We start from the raw sequence: 21,367 nt of genomic DNA, 5'->3' as shown, positions 1-21,367 counted from the left end.
AGCTACATTGTAAACTGTTCTATTCAAGGGCAGAGATAGTACGATGAATTTTTTTAAACATTCCCCATATTCTACAACTTACTATCAAATAATACTTGATTGTCTAAAACTGTAACTTTTGAAAATGAAGAAATTACTGGTGAGGCCTTAAAGCTTTTTTACTCCCTAGAATGACAAATGGCCTGTCTCTCTACTTGGGCCACTTAACTTGGCTGTAGCAACCTTTTCCTCCTCCAGGAAACTATCACAACCTGAATCATGCTGTAACTATAAGCAGGTGAGCCTAGTCCTGATCTAGTCCTTTATTGTATGTGTACAGTCCCTGTCTGTATCAATTAATTTTAAAAAAACATTTAATTTTTGTAATATCATTTGATAGCCTGTTACTGACACCGTGCAAGGCCTTGTGATTTGAGAGACTGATAAACTTGGTTACTGCTGTCACCATATTTAGTAAAACGTAAAACAAGTGCACAAAGTGTTGTGATTGCTGTGACAGGAGTTTATATGTAACAGCAGAGATCTAAAGGAAGAAGAGGTCACGTGTGGTCCTGGGAGTCAAGGGCATAGTGTGTTATAAATAAGGATATCATTACAACTTTAGGTACCACAAATGTAACTTCAAAAAGCAGTTGACACTTGAGTTGAATCTTAGCAACTTAGTGTCCAAGAATCTAATAGAGAACTGGAGTACCTTTCCAAGCAGAAGCAGCAATGTGAGAAGGTTGCAGAGGCAAGAAAGAACCAGCTTTCAAAGAACCAGCTTTTAGTTGTATTGATTTTTGCTACTGTTGTCTTCGTTTCTATTTCATTTATTTCTGCTCTGATCTTTATGATTTCTTTCCTTGTACTGACTGGGTTTTCTTTGTTCTTCTTTCTCTAGTTGCTTTAGGTGTAGGGTTAGATTGTTTGAGATTTTTCTTGTTTCTTGAGGTGAGATTGTATTGCTATAAACTTCCTTCTTAGAACTGCTTTTACTGCGTCCCAGAGGTTTTGGGTCATCGTGTTTTTGTTGTCATTTGTTTCTATGTATTTTTTTTATTTCTTCTTTGATTTCTTCAGTGATCTCTTGGTTATTTAGTAGTGTACCGTTTAGCCTCCATGTACTTGTGTTTTTTACAGTTTCTTTTCCTGTAATTGCTTTCCAGTCTCATAGCATTGTGGTCAGAAAAGATGCTTGATATGATTGCAATTTTCTTAAATTTTCCGAGGCTTGATTTGTGACCCAAGATGTGATCTATCCTAGAGAATGTTCCATGTGCACTTGAGAAGAAAGTGTAATCTGCTGTTTTCAAATGGAATGTCCTATAAATATCAATTAAATCTATCTGGTCTATTGTGTCACTTTAAAGCTTCTGTTTCCTTAATAATTTTCTGTTTGGATGATCTGTCCATTGGTGTAAGTGAGGTGTTAAAGTCCCCCACTATTATTGTGTTGCTGTCGATTTCCTCTTTTATAGCTGTTAGCATTTGCCTTATGTATTGAGGTGCTCCTATGTTGGGTACATATATATTTATAATTGTTACATCTTCTTCTTGGATTGATCCCTTGATCATTATGTAGTGTCCTTCCTTGTCTCTTGTAACATTATTTTAAAGTCTAATAAATAAAATAAAATAATTTGATATGAGTATTGGCTACTCCAGCTTTCTTTCGATTTCCATTTGCATGGAATATCTTTTTCCATCCCCTCACTTTCAGTCTGTATGTGTCCCTAGGTCTGAAGTGGATCTCTTGTAGACAGCATATATATGGGTCTTGATTTTGTATCCATTCAGCGAGCCTGTCTTTTGGTTGGAGCATTTAATCCATTCACATTTAAGATAATTATTGATATGTATGTTGCTATTACCATTTTCTTAATTGTTTTGGGTTTGTTTTTGTAGGTCCTTTTCTTCTCTTGTGTTTCCCACTTAGAGAAGTTCCTTTAGCATTTGTTGTAGAGCTGGTTTGGTGGTGCTGAATTCTCTTAGCTTTTGCTTGTCTGTAAAGCTTTTGATTTCTCCATCAAATCTGAATGAGATCCTTGTTGGGTAGAGTAATCTTTGTTGTAGGTTCTCCCCTTTCATCACTTTAAATATATCGTGCCATTCCCTTCTGGCTTGTAGAGTTTCTGCTGAGAAATCAGCTGTTAACCTTATGGGAGTTCCCTTGTATGTTATTTGTCGTTTTCCCCTTGTTGCTTTTAATAATTTTTCTTTGTCTTTAATTTTCGTCAGTTTGATTACTCCGTGTCTCAGTGTGTTTCTCCTTCGGTTTATCCTGACTGGGACTCTGTGCTTTCTAGACTTGGGTGGCTATTTCCTTTCCCATGTCAGGGAAGTTTTCAACTATAATCTCTTCAGATATTTTCTCTGGTCCTTTCTCTCTTTCTTCTCCTTCTGGGACCCCTATAATGCGAATGTTGGTGCATTTAATGTTGTCCCAGAGGTCTCTTAGGCTGTCTTCATTTCTTTTCACTCTTTTTTCTTTATTCTGTTCCGTGGCAGTGAATTCCACCATTCTGTCTTCCAGGTCACTTATCCGTTCTTCTGCCTCAGTTATTCTGCTATTGATTCCTTCTGTGTATTTTTCATTTCAGTTGTTGTATTGTTCATCTCTGTTTGTTTGTTCTTTAGTTCTTGTAGGTGTTTGTTCTTTAATTCTTCTAAGTCTTTGTTAAACATTTCTTGCATCTTCTCAATCTTTGCCTCCATTCTTTTTCCGAGGTCCTGGATCATATTCACTACCATTATTCTGAATTCTTTTTCTGGAAGGTTGCCTATCATCTATCTATCTCCACTTCTTTTAGTTGTTTTTTCTGGGGTTTTATCTTGTTCCTTCATCTGGTACATAGTCCTCTGCCTTTTCATTTTGTGTGTCTTTCTTTTAATGTGGTTTTCGTTCTACAGGCTGCAGAATTGTAGTTCTTCTTGCTTCTACTCTCTGCCCTCTGGTGGATGAGGCTAGCTTGCATTAGAATTTTCATATGAAAATCTTGAACTAAGAAAGTAGTGATAGCAAAGACAGGTGGAAAATGTTAGGAACATTATGGTCTAAAGATTTGGTGACTGATAACATGTGAAGTAAACAAGAACTGCATAGTGTCTCCACAGTTCCTGGAAGGTGGTTCTTACCATGATAGTGAATACTCCAGGAAAAGAAACAAGTTTGTAGGAAAAGATCATGGATTCACTTTAGGAATCGTAGAGTTTGTGGTATTTCTGGGACTTAAGGTAGATAAGTCTCAGTGGCATGTATATATGTTTATATATATATGGGTTTAAAGATCAGGGTAGATGTTAAAAATGAGTATAAAGGTTGGAACTTAAATCATAACATGGATGAGATCAGGCAAAAAGCATATTGAGCAAGTGGTGAAGAGGGCCAAAGACCAGAACCATGGAGAATCCAGCATTTAAACAGAGAAAGTAAAGGGGAGGAGGGTGGAGTGGAAGTAGTGGGTGCAGGAAGGAGAGGCAGGCTAGACAGACAGAACTTGGAGATAATATTCTAAAGCATGTTCAGGACAGCATAGATTAGGCTATAAATTGCCTTCCGTGTCCATTTTTTACTCTTTCTTTTAGAAGGGGAACCCCAGGTTTTAACTGGGTGCACACATCGCAGCCTAGCTAGCCCTTGTATCTCAGTTTGCCTTGCAGTGGATATGACTTTGTGTCTAAGTTTGGGCTGATGGGATGTGCACAAATGATGTGTGCCACTTCTAGATCATCACCTAAAATGTGAAGCCACTTGCTGGGGACTTTCACCCCCACATCCAGCAGGCTGGAAGCACATGTGGAGGTGAGCACACTTAGCAGTAGACTGTTTTATGAGAGAGAAATAAATTAACTTAGTTTAATACATTGTGTTTTAGCCTCTCTTTGTTATAGCAGTTTAGCCAAACCATAACAAATAGGGTCAAAAGTTGTTATTTGTAAATGAATGAACAGGACTGGGGAAAACTTGGGTGTGGATCTCCCGATTCTATCACTTGGGAGAGTTGCACAGGGTTTTGATATTGGAACAATAGAAATAAAACTGACCATAGTTGTCTGCTAGGTGCCACAGTGAGCAGTGTTTACCCAGAAGTAATTTAAGCATTGTTTATATATTTTAACTGTAAAAATCTATCAATATTCAGGACCAGATCGCTTTACTGGTGAGTTCTACCAAACATTTAATGAAGAATTAATACCAATCCTTCTCAAAGTCTTCCCAAAAACATCAGTACAGATGGGACCACTTCCAAACTCATTTTACAAGGCCAGCATTACCCCTATACCAAAACCAGACAAGGATGCCACAAGGAAATTGCAGACCAATATCCCTGATGAACATAGATGTAAAAGTCCTCAACAAAATGTTAGCAAACCAAATTCAGCACTACATTAAAAGGATCATACTCCATGATCAACTGGGATTTATTCTGGGGACACAAGGATGATTCAGCATCTGCAGATCAATCAGTGTGAACAGCACATAACAAAATGAAGGATAAAAATCACATGATCATCTCAGTAGATGCAGAAAAAGCATTTGACATAATTTAACGTTCATTCATAATAAAAACACTCAACAAAGTGGGTGTAGAGGGAACATGCCTCAGCATAATGAAGGCCATATTATGGCCACAAGCTATACATCATAATCAACGGTGAAAAACTGAAAGTTTTTCCTCTAACATAATGAACAAGATGAGGTTGCCCACTCTCACCACTTATTTAACATAGTACTGGAAGTCCCTAGCCAGAGCAGTTAGGCAAGAAAAGAAATAAAAGGCATCCAAGTTGGAAGGGAAGAAGTAAAATGTTCTCTGTTTGCAGATGACAGGATACTCCATATAGAAAACCCTCAAGACTCCACTAAAAAACTGTTAGAACTGTTCAACTAATTCAGTAAACTTGCAGGATACAAAATCAATATACAAAAATCAGTTGTGTTTCTATACACTAATAACAAATTAGAAGAGAATTTTTTTTAATTCTACTTAAAATTGCATCAAAAAGAATAAAATACCTAGAAAGAAATTTAACCAAGGAGGCAAAAGACTCTTATGCTGACAACCGTACGACACTGATGAAATATATTAAAGAAGACACTAATAAATGGCAAGATATTCTGTGCTCATGGATTGGCAGAATTAATATTGTTAAAATGTCCATACTGCCCAAAGCAAGCTTTAATGCAGTTTCCATCAAAATTCCAATGGCATTTTTCACAGAACTAGATTAAACAATGCTAAAATTTTTATGGAACCACAACAGATCCTGAATAGCCAAAGGAATCCTGAGAAAAGAGAACAAAGCTAGCAGCATCACATTTCCTGATTCCAAACGATATTACAAATATGTAGGAATCAAAACAGTATAGTATTGACATGAAAACAGGTACATAGATCAATGGAACAGAATAGAGAACCCAGAAATAAACCCATACACACACACACACAGTCAATTAATTTACCACAAAGCAGCCAAGAATATACAATAGGGAAATGGTGTTGAGAAAAGTGGACAGGCACATGCAAAAGAATGAAACTGGACCACTATCTTACACCATACACAAAAATCGACTCAAAATGAATTAAAGACTTTAAAATAAGACCTGAAACTATGGAACTCCTAGGAAAAAACATAGATAGTAAGCTCTTTGACATTCGTCTTGGTGATGAGTTTTTGAATTTGACACTAAAGGCAAAGGAAACCATCAACAAAATGAAAAGCCCATCTATAGAATGGGAGAAAAATATTTGCAAATCATGTATCTGATAAGGGGATAATACCCAAAATATATAATGAATTCATATAACTCAATAGAAAAAAAAAATCTGATTTTAAAATGGGCAGAGGAGCTGAATAGACATTTATTTATACAAAGAAGATATACAGATGGCCAACAGATACATAAAAAGGTTCCTCAACATCACTAATCATCAGGCAAATACAAATCAAAATCACAATGAATTGTCACCTCTTACCTATTAGAATGGCTGCTATCAAAGATACAAGAAATAATAAGTGTTGGCAAGGATGTGGAATAAAGGGAACCCTTGTGCACTATTGGAGGGGATGTAGATTGATGCAGTCTCTGTGGAAGACAGTATGGAGGTTCCTCAAGAAATTAAAAATAGGGCTGCCATGTGATCCAGCAATTTTACTTCTGGGGGTTTATCTGAAGGAAACAAAAATCCTAACTCAAAAAGATATCTACACCTTGTGTTCATTGCAGCATTATTTACTGTAGCCAAGACAGGAAAATAAACTAAGTGTCTATCAACAGATGCATGGATAAAGAAAATGGGGTGGGTGTGTGGGTGTGTATATACACACACACACACATACGCTCACATAATGCAATGGATTATTATTCAGCTATTAAAAAAAGAAGAAAATCCTGCCATTTGCAACAACATGGATGACCTTGAGGGCATTATGCTAAGTGAGATAAATCAGACAGAGAAAGACAAATACTGTATTATCTCACTTATATGAAGAGTCTCAAAATTTACAGGTAACAGAAAACAGATTGGGGGGGGGCAAGGAATGGGTAAAGGTGGTCAAAAGGTAGAAACTTCCATTTATAAGATAAGTAAGTCCTGGGGATATAATGTACAGTATGGTGACTATAGGGGGGAAAAAATCAACCAATAAACAAAACAGTTTTTACAGAACCGAATATAAAAGTTAATCTTGACAAAATAGAAAAGCTGGCAATTTAAGAGGTAGAGGGAGTAATGGGAAGGTAGAGAAAGTATCTTATAAAGTAGAGGAATAAGATACTGTCAAAATTGATGGAACAAGAAACACAGGTTTTAAATACAAAAAAATTTACAAAGACACAGAAGCTGCTATTTGAAGTGTTAAGACATTGGGAGGATGTGGGGAAGGGAGGTGCCCCCTGCTAGAGCAGCACCCACCCAGCAAGGAGTCAGAAGGTAACCTCTGACGTTAACAACTCAAATAGTGGCATGAGTATAGTACTTAGAGCCATGGAAAGAATCACCAGAACTAATAACAACTGAAAATGGTTTCCTCAGGAAAGGGGTGAGGCCAGATATACTTAAGTTCTCCAATAACTACATCAAGTATCAAAAAATCATTTTCTTTTAATATCCTTTTCCACGTTGACAAAATTGGTTTATCTTTTTTAGAAGAACTGGTTTGAGTTCATTAAATTTATTCCTAACGTTTTATTCTTTTTGATGCTATTATCAATGGAATTCTCTTCTTGGCTTTATTTTTAAATTTTGAATATTAAGCCTTTTATTATTATGAAATGTCCCTCTTTGTCTCTAGTAATATTTCTTTATTTTAAAGTTTATTTTGTCTGATACAGAGTCACTCTATTTCTCTTACGGTTACTCATTAATTTTTAAAAGAGATACGTACACATACATATTTAGGACAAGAGAATATAGATAGAAACACTAAAATGTTAACATTAGTTGTATTTGGCTTATAGAATTATGAGTTTTACAGGGAGTTTTTTGGTGTGTATTCTGAGTTCTGTGATTAGTTTGTATTATAATTAGAAAAAAAAGATGATTTATATAAAATTTTTAATACTTTTATCAGATTTTTGGGGTTGCAAATAGCAGAAATTGATTCTAACAAGTAGAAAAGGAATTTTTGAAGATGTTGGACTAGTCATAGAATCAATAGGAAAGCTGAAGGACCAGGCTCAGAAGAGGCCAGAGCTATGGTAGCTGTAAGACTCTAGATAGCAGGAACTTCTCAACTGTCTCTTCTGGGTGATAACACAGAAATAAATGAGCTCTGACTTGTTGTTGTCTTTCTTTTGTTCTCTCTAATCAAGATTCAAAATCCAGAAGTGAGTGTCCTGCTTTGATGCCTGGCAAGGGAAGTACATGGCACCTTAAGTTACAGTTCTAGGAGTCCACACAATGGGGACAAATGATTCCCCAGAATGAAATTAGGGTGCTGTTATCAAAAGAAGGGAAGTGAAGTCTGGCAGCTAAAAAGCAACAGATATTCACTACGATATTTAACTTTTTGTTAATGCAGAATTACAGTTTATAATGCTAGTCATAAAAACAGTTATCAATATTGAATAAGAAATCATTTGTTTTGCTAAAAATAGAATTACCATATGATCCAGCAGTCCCACTCCTGGGCATATATCCAGACAAAACTATAATTCAAAAAGATACACGCCACCCCTATGCTCGTAGCAGCACTGTTCACAATAGCCAAGACATGGAAACAACCTAAATGTCCATCAACAGATGAATGAATAAAGTTGTGGTACCTATATACAATGGAATACTACTCGGCCATAAAAAAAGAACGAAATATTGCCATTTGCAGCAACATGGATGGACCTAGAGATTTTCTGACTTACTTCACTTAGTATGATAGAGAAGGACAAATACCATATGATTTATATGTGGAATCTAAAATATGATACAAATGAACCTATCTATGAAACAGAATCAGGGACATAGAGAATAGACTGGTGGTTGCCCCGGGGCAGGGGGGTGGGGTGGGGGCAGTGGGAGAGGGTAGGAGTGGGGATGTAGGATTAGCAGATGTAAACTATTATGTATAGAATGGGTAAACAACAAGGTCCTACTGTAGAGCACAGGGAACTATATTCAGTATCCTGTGATAAACCATAATGGAAAAGAATATGAAAAAGAATATATACTGTATATGTGTATAACTGAGTCACTTTTGCTGTACAGCAGTAATTAACACAACATTGTAATTCAATAAAAAATAAATTTTAAAATTTGTTTTGGATACAATGGTCCCAATTATTGTCACTTAACCTATGTTGGAGTGCTCACCACACTGAAGTTCTCACTCACAGATTTCTCTCTCACTTAACTGTAAGTTCCATGTGTTCCATAATGCAGTTAAATTCAATTAGAAAAAGAGAAAAGAGACTTATATAGTCATATTGAGGAGGACTTTGTGATAATTTAACACTTGCTAGAATGTCTGTCATCTCCTTCCTGGTTTACCTAATCAACTTGTGCTTACTCAAGGCTCAGCTCAAGCATTGCCTCATCCAGAAGGACTTTCTTACACTCTCCTACCACATCCCATTATGGTTTACAGACCACTCATCACTGTGCATAACGCTATTGTTCTCATCCCACTGTGTCATACTGGTTGATTTGTCTGTCTCTCACACCAGCCAAACTGGCAGGCTCTGTCTTGTTTTTCTTTGATTCTCCAGCCCCTTACACACAGTGTCTATGCATCAAACATTCAGTAAATATTTGTTGAATGAGTGAATGGATTTGCCAGCAGAAAGGGGGTAAGGCATTCCATATTCCAGCAAGTGTAAAGTCACGGCACCTGGTACATTGAGGAATGGTGACATTCCAGAGGATTAGAGCATTGAAAGATGAATGGGAAAAGAGACTGGTGAATTTGACTAGAGTTTGTCTCTACAGGACCATGTATGCCAAGTTTAGACAGTTCCGTAGGCCTCAGGAACAGAAGAATGAGTGAGACTTGGCAGTGGGAGGAGGACAGGACACAAGAGGTTATTTGGTGAATAAATACAGGTTGGGCTGGAGCTAGCAGAGAACCTTTCCATGGTGGAGTGTTGCTATCTGTGGAAGTTAGAGAGGTTCAGACTTGGTTTGGGAGCAAATTCACGCACCATGCACTAGGTACTTTTTTAGATACTGGGGACACAACAGTGGATAATATGAACAAGATTTCTACTCCCATTGAGTTTTTACTCTAATAAGGGAAGACAGATAAAAACAATAGACACAAAGGTGTGCGTACACATTCTCAAAACTAAAGTGCCATGTTGCCAGTAAAATGTTCCGTGACAGCACTCTCTGCATGAAGCATTGAGAGCAAGCTGGAGAGAATTTCCCTAGAGTATAGCAGGGACCCTCCTTTCCTAGCCCACATCCCAGCCATTTACTGCTAAGTTTTTGTAAGTATAATGACCAATATTGTACATGTTCTTTAGGAATTTGTCTAAAATAAAAGGTTTGTAAGTTCTAGATTTTACAAATATGTGTGTATTACTTATGCATTCTCCAAAAAGTGTTGCAAAGAAGAAAAAAAGATAATTTTGTCGCAGTAATACTTTCTTCTTTAGCAAAAGTGATTTCCTTCCCAACCCTCCCTGTTTTATACTACATAGGGATCTTCTTTTTTAAAGCTTAATTGAGTAAATATATGATGATAGTATAAATGAAAGTCAGTCATTGCCTATGTTATTGGCAAGTTGTGTTTCTAAGTTTACATTTCTAGTGCCTGAAAAATAATCTGGTGTTTTTACAGCTTAATCTCTAACCTTGCCAGCTGTTCGGGGCTTTTCCTTCAATAGAATGGACTCCGGTAGTAAAGGAGTTTTGCCTTTGCCAAGCGACCTGGCTTTCATTCTCTTCTCTTGGTTATGGGCCTCGTTTAATGATAAAGGCTCTTTCCTCTTTTCCAGGGTGCTGATAAGACTGTGAAAGGTCCAGACGGACTGACTGCCTTTGAAGCCACTGACAACCAGGCAATCAAAGCCCTTCTTCAGTGATGGATGGATGGGCTAACAGCTCTGGAAGAATGACTCTCCTGTGGCCTCACACTGCTGCCTGTCTGTCTGTCACTCTCTATCTGCCAGCTTCTTCAGCTAAAATACTTCTAGAAGGGTGAGGGGAGAGAGAAATTCATAACAAATCAGACTACCAGAAAAAAAACAATGTTTGGGAGGAGAGGAGGAAAACAAGATCAGGCTTTTACTAGGATTCCTGATCAGGTCAGCCTCTTTTCCATTTCCAGTAAAAAAAAAAAACACAGCTTATACCCATGGGAGAGCAAAGACAAAATATACCATTAACGTTTGACCTTTTCAGCTCCCTAGCTAATTTATTAATTAGATTGCGTTGAGGGTCTGACTATACCAAGGCCAACTATACATTTGGTAGCCCCATCTGTGCGAGCAGTAGTGGCTGCTGTGACGTAACTTAGGGTGCTGAGATAAGCAATTAGCTCTAGCCTTCTGCCTTAAGATTCACTCTAGTGGGGATCTCCCGGCATAGGTAAGAGCGCTGCCTGTGGTTGGTGACCAAATCTTCCCTCGGTGACTTCCAGCTTTATGTGAAAGCTCAGTTGAGGCGAGGAGGGGTACACTTCTAAACTGCTGGGCGGCTGAACTTTGGATTTCCTCTCCCCCTTCACATGGATTTCATGTATCTTTAGATAAAACTGACTAGTTTTATTTATAAAAAGTCTCAAATTTTGGAAGTCTAAAGGAGAAATCATTCCAGTATGCATATTTTTTTTTCCTCCAGATTCAGACATTTATAGAACGTTGAAAACACTTTCAAACTCCTGCTGGTAGTAAAAGGGGATTTAAAAATAGAATCATAGCCATAAGCCTGTTAGTATCATAAAGAGAGAACAGTTGTCTTAGTACCTATGGATTTTCTTCATTTGCTATTTGAATGGATTGGCCTCAGTTACGTTTGGAGAATCAAGGAACATTCTTTGGAATGCCTCTCTCAGACCCATCTTGGATGCTGATTACTTATTGCACCAAAGCTATCACTGGGGTGAGATTTACTATTTGGACAAATTTAACCCCATCCCTTAAAAATATGCATGTTACCAAGTTTCCCTGAGGTGTTGATAGGCTTCTGCTGAATGTATGCCAACCCACCTGCATAATATATATTTTTTTCTTTTCTATATTATGCATTGCATAAAATGTGAGAACTTCAAATTGTATTCTGTGTTCCTAAAATACAGTGCCCTAAAATGGTGTTCTTAGGACCTGCAGAAAATATTTAGACATATTTTCTAATGTTTATTTCATGAGCAGTACAGCTAATTAAAACATATACCCTTAAATTTGCTGTCCTGCATATAAAATATTAAGATTCCTTTGACTTGCCATCCATATAAGCTTACTAAAAATATAAGGGTTTTTCCTTAGCCATGTCATGCAATAATTGAATGTACCTCAAATTTTTAAAAGGGGGGAGGGTGGGTGAGGGACTTGTATTCAGATTGTGGATAACAAAGAATTAATGATGATTTTTTAAGGCAATGTAGCATTCTACAGCAGGGTTAAACTAGTACCAAGAACAGTCAGCCTGGCCAACAAGTCTTATTGACCGCTTGCTGATTGGTTGGTTGGTGTGTGGGTTTGTGTGTGTGTATTTTTCCCCATGAACCCTTTTTTTATCCTGTGGCTTTTTCACTTAAAACTAGCCTAACCCTGTAATTTTCCTGCATCCAAGAAAACGATCACAAAATGCTGGTTTAAATACTTTGATACATTTGGCTAATTCTGCTGTCTTAATGCAGCCTATTAGAGTTGGATTAAAAGTCAGTAATCAGTACTTCATAACATCACTGAACTGAAACACAGAGCTATCCTCATTGAAGATGGAGGGCACTCTATCAGACTGTAACTGTCAGCGTAGTGGCAAGATGTTTTGCTACCTTTGTTTCCACTTCTTGGCATACTGCTGTTTAAAAGGCTTGGATTTGACTCTCGACGCGGTGTTACCTTTACTCTCAAAGTGTTTTTTGTAGTTGGCTGCTGCAGAGAGTGCATTGTCCTGTCATTCCTAAACCTGGTCTGCTGTCACAGTCACCTGGTCTAGAGACCATGTGATTCTTTGTACAGTTTATCCTCATGTTCCTTGTAATGCAGTAGAGGCTACTTTGCCTTCCCTCTTCTTTCTCAGCCATTTTGTAAACCCCATAATTATGAAGCAGTTGCTTGAGAAAATAACAGATAAACATAGAATAGACTGACCAAGATGGTTTACAGTTTTTTTTAACTAGGTTATTTATAATGTATTTCTGAACCACTTGGCAGAGAAATTCACAACACTTAATGTTCATATTTTGACTAAAGGAAGCTAAAACCTTGTCTGCTTTTTGGTACTACATGCATTAGTAAAAGGTTAAGTAAGTTTTGTTCTCCACTGAAGTAATATTTAACATCTCAGAAAAAATCTTGCATGTTCTGTAGTTTTGTATTAAGTCAGTCATATCGTATGCACTGTATCAGGTGAAAACAGGTGGTTTACCTGTCTACATTAGTATACTAACAGCTTCCCCCTTGCGGCTTCAGGCTGGTATCTGTAGACTTACAGTTGAGCTACGGCACCAGAATCGATGCAGTAGTTCACAGCTCACCTTCTAAACCCAGTGGGGCATGAAGGAGAGGTAGGTGGGTGCAGTGAGTGGAAGCTGCCAGCAAGTAGGCCCTTCATTCATTGATTTCTTTCCCCCAGATAATGGATTTCAAATCTATATGTACCTATTTGATTTTTTTTTCCCTAAATCTTCAACTGAGCTGCTGTTTTCTTCCACGCAATACTGTATACTCGATTGTGTATAGAAGAAGCTGGTGAGAGTGCCCTCCTGCATAAGCAACTGCAGTGTTTTGCATGCAAAATTTTAAAAAATTTAAATTGTCCTGATTCTATTTTGTAAATGGAGAAACAATCATATCTTTCTAAGCAGTAATGGAGGAAGACTAGTGCTTTGTGCATTTTGATATATTTGAGTTCATTTTTTCCACAATGTAATGCATTTGACACAATTGGGTTTCTCATATTATCCTAGTTCATGTACATCAGAATGCTAAATAATACCGTGTTGAAGTTTTGTGTTGCAAGAACAAATGGAATAAACTTGAATTGTGCTACAGCCAACGTGTCAGCGTTTTCCTCACTCCGTTACTATCGCCTTCCTCCTCCAGTCTTCTCTACAACTGCATTGGTGCTTTGACTCAAACTTTTAATTAATCTGAATTTTCCTCCTCTATCCCACTTCTGGAAAAAAATAAGTGGAAAGAAAATAGGACATAGGAAAGATTTAATAGAAATAAACTATATTACTTATCTCATCTAGAGGTTTTGCTCTTCTTGCAGTTTCCTGATACAAATTGTTTGCCTGTAATAAATGTTGAGTAGTTACTAGGAGCAAGCTGTAGCTAGGAAATGCTAGTGTCAGGTTCTTAATAGGTGTTAAAGAAAACAGGGTCACAGTAAGCCTCTTTAATCCTTTCATATGCTCATTTAAGCTATCGCAGAACTTTCACGTAGCACAGTATATCAGACTGTTAGATTTTTTTTTTCCTCTTCCTGTTAAGACCAGTGATTCTCAAAATGTGGTCTCTAGATGAGCAACCATGACCAGGGAACTTGATAGAAATGCCCAGCCCGGGCCGGGCCCAGCAATCCGTGTTGCAATTAGCCCTCCAGGTGATTCTGATGCACACAAATTTGTACAAGACAATTAAGAGAAAAATAGTCAAAAAGCTTCTAAATAGGATGTCATCAAGGGTGGCTTTCTAGAGAGTAAGTGGAAGCTGTAACACATGAGACAGCAAAACTCTGGACACCCAAGAAAATCTTAAGATGAGCTTCAAAGCTACGTTCCGGGCAAAAGAAATTGGGTTAAGATATAACAGTGGCTCCAAAAATGTAACACTGGTAAGAATGACCCTTCGTTATTAGGGGTTTTTCCCTGAAGGATGTCCCATCAATTGCCATGGACAGTATTTCCACAGTCCCCATAGCTGAATTGCTGAGGCTTGAGCCTTGCCCAAGTCCTTTCTTTGAATTCCAAAGTGGAGTGAGGGGAGCATGCAAGGACGTTGGGGAGATAATGTCATGAATCTCCTTATTTCATGCTGAGCGCATTGTGGGTCACTGGCAGGGCTCTAATCACTTAGCTGTGCCCCTGTCGGCTTCTGCCTAGCTAGTCCTACAGCAGGAGAGCCCTTTGGGAGACCAGTTGCTGCTTTCAACTCTGCTTCCCTGGGCTGGCATTAGTGCCTTGGACATGGATTCTCCACTGCAGTGGGTGCACCACTGGCTCAGAAACAGCCACCTTTGTGCCAGCGAACCATTTCCTGTTTTAAATTTACCATCTTGGGCTTCCCTGGTGGCGCAGTGGTTGAGAATCTGCCTGCTAATGCAGGGGACACGGGTTCGCGCCCTGGTCTGGGAAGATCCCACGTGCTGCGGAGCAACTAGACCCGTGAACCACAACTACTGAGCCTGCGCGTCTGGAGCCTGTGCTCCGCAACAAGAGAGGCCACGATAGTGAGAGGCCCGCGCACCGCGATGAAGAGTGGCCCCCGCTTGCCGCAACTAGAGAAAGCCCTAGCACAGAAACGAAGACCCAACATAGCAATCAAGCAATCAATCAATCAATAAATAAAAAAAAACTTTAAATTTACCATCTTCCCCAGACACTAACCGGATCATCACACATCAGCCATAGGATATCTTTCTTCAAGGCTTTTACTTCATTGAAATATAATTACTGATTGAAAATAGAATTTACCAGCAGCTTTAATGGCACCTGATACATGGCAGACATTCACTGTATTTGTTCTGAACTAATGTCAAACCATTATACAGTCAAATGCGAGGTAAGCTTTGTTTTAGTAAATCCTGGCTAAAGGATTACTGGCTTTTGGGACCATGGGGCTACACCTAAGTGTCACTGTACTCAAATATTGGCCAAGCAGCCTCAAAAGTACTACTGAAATTGCAAACCCAAATCAATGAAGTAGGGACAAATATCACAGTCACAAAGATTCACTGAGGAAACGCTGACCATGGGGTCAAATGCAGGTCACTGAGCTATTTGTGGCATATACTAAAGCACAGCTGTAAATAGAGGAGCAACACAAAGGACTGTCTGGTCACCCCAGCAACTTCTATGCATTCAGCAGCTGCAGCAGCAAGGGTGGTCTTATTCACACCATTTGGATAGAACGATGGGTCACATGTCTGGCAACATTGATAGGCCACAGCATCTTATCACACAAAGGAAAATAATGCATAGACAATTCCTAGCAACTGGATGCTGATATTGAAGATACTACTAGATAAATTTTTTTTTTTTTAAGAAACTGTGTTTTACTAGTTTTACTAACAAATCTGAGAATGTATCTGTATATCCTTCTCCGGATATCTAGTAATGTCCCATATGTTTATGCACACCTCCTGTGGCAGGCCACCAAGACTAGCTATGTGCCACTGGTGGTGATTTGCTAGTCAAATTTCAGTAGGCTTGAAAGTACTCAGATCTAAGTTAATTTATATTAATTTTACTACTAAAATTTTTTAAAATAATTATTGTATTACAGCTAGTTGTGCTGAGAACTTACCACATTATGTTATTCAATTTTCACAACAATCATATGTTAAAAAAAAAAAACAGACTAAGGTTAAAAAACTTGCAGTAAACAGCTCTTGACTGGTACAATTTAGTTCTGTCCGATTTTAGAGCCCACATTCCTTCAAATTAAATGAAGAGAAAGCTGTTCTCACCCATATATCCGAAACCTATGCTCATACCTCCTCCCTTGCAGAAAGCTCAAAGAGGCTCTGCAGCCCTGGTGCCCTTTTTTTTTTTTTTTTCCTCTTAGCAGTAGATCTCCAGAATTTATTTTTCATAACTGAAACTTGGTAACCTTTAACCAACACCTCCCCATGTTCCCCTCCCCCAGCCCTTGGCAATCCCCATTCTGTCTCTGCTTCTATGAGTTTGACTATTCTAGATTCCACACATAACTTCTTTTTCTGGCTTATTTCACTTAGCATAATGCCCTCAAGGTCCATCTGTGTTGTTGCAAATGGCAGAATTCCCTTCTTTTTCCAAGGCTAAATAATATTACACCTTATGTACATACCACATTTTCTTTATCCATTTGTATATCAACGGACATTTGTTTCCATGCCTTGGTGATCCTGAATAATGCTGCAAGGAACGTGGGAGTGCGTTCAACTATCAACTAACTCTTTGAGATCTAGATTTCACTTCTGTTGGCTATATACCCAGAAAAGGGATCGCTGGATCAAATGGTAATTCTATTTTTAATATTTTGAGGAACCTCCATATTGTTTTCCATAGTAGCTGCACCAACTTACATTCCCACAAAGTACAAGTGTTCCCTTTTCTCCACATCCTTGCCAACATTTGTCCTTTGTGAGTTTTTGTTTTGATGATAGCCGTCCTAACAGGCATGAGGTGATATCTCATGCTTTTGATTTGCATTTCCCTGATGATTAGTGACATTGAGCTCCTTTTCATACATCTGTTGGCCATTTGTATGTCTTCTTTGGAGAAACGTCTATTCAGGTCCTTTGCCCATCTTTTAATCAAGTTATTTGGGGATTTTTTTTTGCTATTGAGTTATAGGTGTCCCTTATATAGTTGAATATTAACCCCTTGTCAGATATATGGTCTGCAAATAGTTTCTCCTATTGCGTAGGTTGCCTTTTCATTTTGTTGATGGTTTCTTTTGCTGTGCAGAAGCTTTTTAGTTTGATGTAGTCCCACTTGTCTTGTTTTGCTTTTGTTGCCTGTGCTTTTGATACCATATCAAAGAAATCATTGTACAGTTCAATGTCAGAAGCTTTTTCCCTAAGTTTTCTAAGAGTCTTATTGTTTAGGGGTTTGTGTTTAAGTCTTTAATCCATTTTGAATTGATTTTTGTATATGGTGTGAGATAAGAATCCAATTTTATTCTTTTACATGTGGATATACAGTTTTCCCAACACCATTTATTGAAGAGACTATCTTTTCCCCATTGAGTCTTCTTGGCTCCCTTGTCAAATATTAGCTGACCATACGTATATGCCAGGGTTTATTTCTGGTCTCTTATTCTGTTTCATAGTCTGTCTGTTTTTATGCTATTACTACACTGTTTTTGATTACAGTAGCTTTGTAATACGTTTTAAAATGCGGGAGCATTTCAACTTTGTTCTTCTTGCTCAGAATTGCTTTGGCTATTCAGGGTCTTTTATGGTTCCAAATGAATTTTTCAGATGGTTTTTCTATTCCTGTAAAAATGTCATTGGGATTTTGATAAGGATTACACTGAATCTATAGATCACTTTGGTAAATACGGATGTTTTAACAATATTAATTCTTCCTATTCATGAACACAGGACATCATTCCATCTGTCTTTATTTCTTTTATCAGTGTTTTGTAGGTTTTAGTGTACAAGTCTTTCACCATTTTGGTTAATTTTATTCCTAAGTATTATATTCTTTTTTTACACTATTGTAAATGGAATTGTTTTAATTTCCTTTTGGTTTGTTTGTTTGTTTGTGGCCACACCATGTGGTTTGTGGGATCCTAGTTCCCTGACTTGGGATTGAACCCGGGCCTTCAGCAGTGAGAGTGCAGATTCCTAACCACTGGACCGCCATGGAATTCCCCTTAATTTCCTTTTTGGATAGTTGTTTGTGTATAGAAATGCAACTCGTTTTTGTAGGTTGATTTTTGTGTCCTTTGACTTTACTGAAATTGCCTATTAGTTCTAACAGATTAAAATTAAGTTCTTGAAATTAAACTGTAACACTATGAACCTGGAAACCCTATCATATACCCAGGCTTATCAAAAATTACTATTTAAGGGAGTTAGAGTTTTATGACGTTTTGATGTTTGTTTCACCATTTTAACTGATCATCTATTGTGGTCTGGGCATCATGCTAAGTATTTCATGTGAACTGACTCATTTAATCTTCATAAAAACACTATGAGGTAGGACTATTGTTATCTATTTTCCAATGAGAAAACTAAAGCTCAGAGAAGTCAGGTAACTTGCATATGGTCACACAGCCAGTTAGTGGTAGTCTGGATTTAAACTCAGTCTGACTCTAAAGTTTGTGCTCTCTGCACCTTATATTGCCTCTCCAACTGTCACTGAACCAACCTATGACATTTTATTCAGTAAATGCAGTGTTTTCCAAGTTCTTAAAAAGATACTTAGCAAAAATTTTATGAGTTTGTTTATGATTTTAAGCAATTAGATGAAAAATATCATGTAACATGCCTTGATCAATCACTGCTTATGATGAAATCAAATTCTGCAGAGATGAAATTTAGTTTTCAGTTTGAGAAATAGCAATACTTGAATGTAATATACTTTTTTGGCAGTCTAGAATTATTATGATATAGATCAAGAATCAGCAAACTATGGCCCACAGCTCTAACCTGCCCTACCACCTGTTTTTTATAAATAAAGTTTTATTGGAACACAGCTTATACCCATTCTCTTACATATGATCTATGGCTACTTCTACACTTCATTAGCAGAGGTGAGTAGTTGCAACAGAGACTTTATGGCTCACAAAGCCTAAAATATTTACTCTCTGGCCCTTCACAGAAAAAGCTTGCCAACTCCTGATATAGATGTTTAGTTGGGATAGGTTGAGGAAAACTCTGTAGGATTGGCCAGGACCTAATTAGAGAGTGATTAGCAAGTCATGGGAGAATGTAACCTGTTAATTGAAGCAAATTAAAAGCCAAGCCTATAAATAATGCACCTCTCTTCATACCTAGGGTAGATTGTTACAGTAATGATCCCCAGTGAATCATGCCTGGGTATCCAGGCCCTTGTGCAACCCCTTCCCAAACTGACTCTTGGGCTTGGCCATGTGACCTACCAGGGCCAAATAGGACAGCAAACATGAAGCCAGCAGAAGCATGAACAGGTGCTTCCCTGTTGGGGCATGCCCCCTTAGGTCTCAGCATGGAAAGAAGTCCAGAGTTATACCTCAGGAGAGACCACATTAGGAACTGAGGTGTCCCAGTCCACAGCCCCAGCTACCCGCCAGACAGGTGCGTGAAGCCATCTTGGACTATCCAACACCAGCTTAGCCCCCAGATAACTGCAGCCACAAGTGACCCCAGGTGAGATCCGAAGAACAACCAGCTGAACCCAGCTCAAACTGCAGAATCATGGACAAATATGCAGTGGTTGTTTTAAGCCACTAGCTTTTGGGGTGTTTTTATGCAGCAAGAGACAACTGATACAACACCCTAGATGAAGGAAATCTACTGAGGAGAGATCAGGAGCATTACCTGGGGGCAAGAAGACATGTCTAATTAAAAAGAAAGTGAATTTTTAAAATACACACACCTGCGAGATACAAACAAATACAATTAAGGGCCCAGGATTTCCTTTTCTTTCAGACTCTTGAAGAAAAGAAAAATAGGTTAAAAGCAAAAACCTTTGGCTTTCTGTCTAGGAAAGGTTAAGTGCTATAAATAACAAACTCTTGTGTTTCTACAGAATCCTTTTTATCCCTTTCTATCTGCCCAGACACAAAAAGTGTCTCTCACATCCTGGTAGGTTTTTCCTTTTGCCCCTTGGAGGAGTCAAAGACTAATGGGGATTTGCTGGTATGAGCCAAACACCCGTGCCAAGCTAGTGGCTTTATGGCAAAGTAACAGCTTAAATAGTATGGGGAGGGGCTGGAAAAAGGGGGCAGCACGGCATGGAATAAAGAAGAGCCACAGGGGCTAAGACTCTCGTCTGTGATTCCCATGCTAACTGCCAGGTGAGCCAGTGCTGGCCTTCCTGCCAGACATGAAGGCAAGGGGGCCCTCAACCATGGCCAGCAGGGTGTGGGCGTGAGAGCTGCATCCAGAATGGCAACAGCAGCAAAAGGTCCCTCACCCTTAATTGTTTATCACTTCCCAGCACTCTCTCTCTCAGTCAAGACCTGTGGAATCGTTTCAAAGCAGGTTTCTTGAGACCCAAACCAGCCACAGTGGCTCCAGAAGCTAAAAATGCCTCGGGTTACAGGGGCAAAAAGGGAGGTAGTGAGGATAGTCAGTTCTCTAAATTGTGAGCTCATTGGTTCATTCCACAAATATTTATTGCGGATCTATATATGTCAGGCCCCGTGGTGGGCACTGTAGCTGTAACAGTCAACACTACGGACGTGACTCCTACCCAGATGGGGCTTACGTCCTAGGAGGAGAGAAAAGGCAACGGCTACTCCCTAAATAAAACCAGTACACACCATAGGGTGCTGGAGGACCTCCTGGCTCGCCTACGTCTTACTGGTTTCTGACGTTCAAGGTATTTATACCTTCGAGGGAAATGTTTGGGCTTCAGGTAAGTAAAGCTCCACGTGGTTAGATTTTTTCCACATTTCGGTTTATTGTGTCGGGTAACATTGATGCAGGCCAAGACATGGGAGGGAGGTGGCGGATGGCAGCAGCGCTGAGACCAGACAAGGTGTTGAGCAGGCCCTCCGGTGGGGGGGATCGCCTGGCACCCCACTAATGACCCTGCCTGCCCTGCAGGCAGCAGTTCTCCAAGGCCATCTCTCTGCGCTGTGTGTGCTCACTGATCAAACAGCATCAGCAGCAGGGCCCTGCCCAAGCTCTCTAACTAGATTGCCCTAATGGGACCACGCGGGAGACCAGAAGCTCAGTGCTCTCTGTAGGGAGCTACTAATGCTTCCAAGTCCAGGGAGAGGTGGACCAGCGCTTGGTTTGCTTTACAAAATAGGAACGAGGTCCCCAGGCTTTGTCACCTCAAGGAGGATGTGCTTTCTAATATCTACTCCTCACACTAAGCACAAAATGCTAGAGAGTTGCTTGTCATCTTT

The 21,367-nt window shown here is 38.9% G+C and overlaps 1 protein-coding gene across 1 annotated transcript in view; it reads left to right on the top strand.

Moving 5' to 3' along the window:
- The window catches only part of MTPN (myotrophin), a 61,878-nt gene extending 48,823 nt beyond the window's left edge, over positions 1–13,055 (top strand). Inside the window, exon 4 of the mRNA XM_061198771.1 lies at positions 10,418–13,055. Within this exon, the coding sequence (XP_061054754.1) occupies positions 10,418–10,504 (87 nt within the window). The 3' untranslated portion in view covers positions 10,505–13,055. The remainder of the gene's footprint in view (positions 1–10,417) is intronic.
- The last annotated feature ends 8,312 nt before the right edge of the window (positions 13,056–21,367 follow it).

The sequence above is a fragment of the Eubalaena glacialis genome, chromosome 8, assembly GCF_028564815.1.
Source record: "Eubalaena glacialis isolate mEubGla1 chromosome 8, mEubGla1.1.hap2.+ XY, whole genome shotgun sequence".
In the NCBI taxonomy this organism is placed as follows: domain Eukaryota; kingdom Metazoa; phylum Chordata; class Mammalia; order Artiodactyla; family Balaenidae; genus Eubalaena; species Eubalaena glacialis.
The sequence above is the reverse complement of the archived record's forward strand: the minus strand, read 5'-3'. Positions and strand labels throughout refer to the sequence as shown.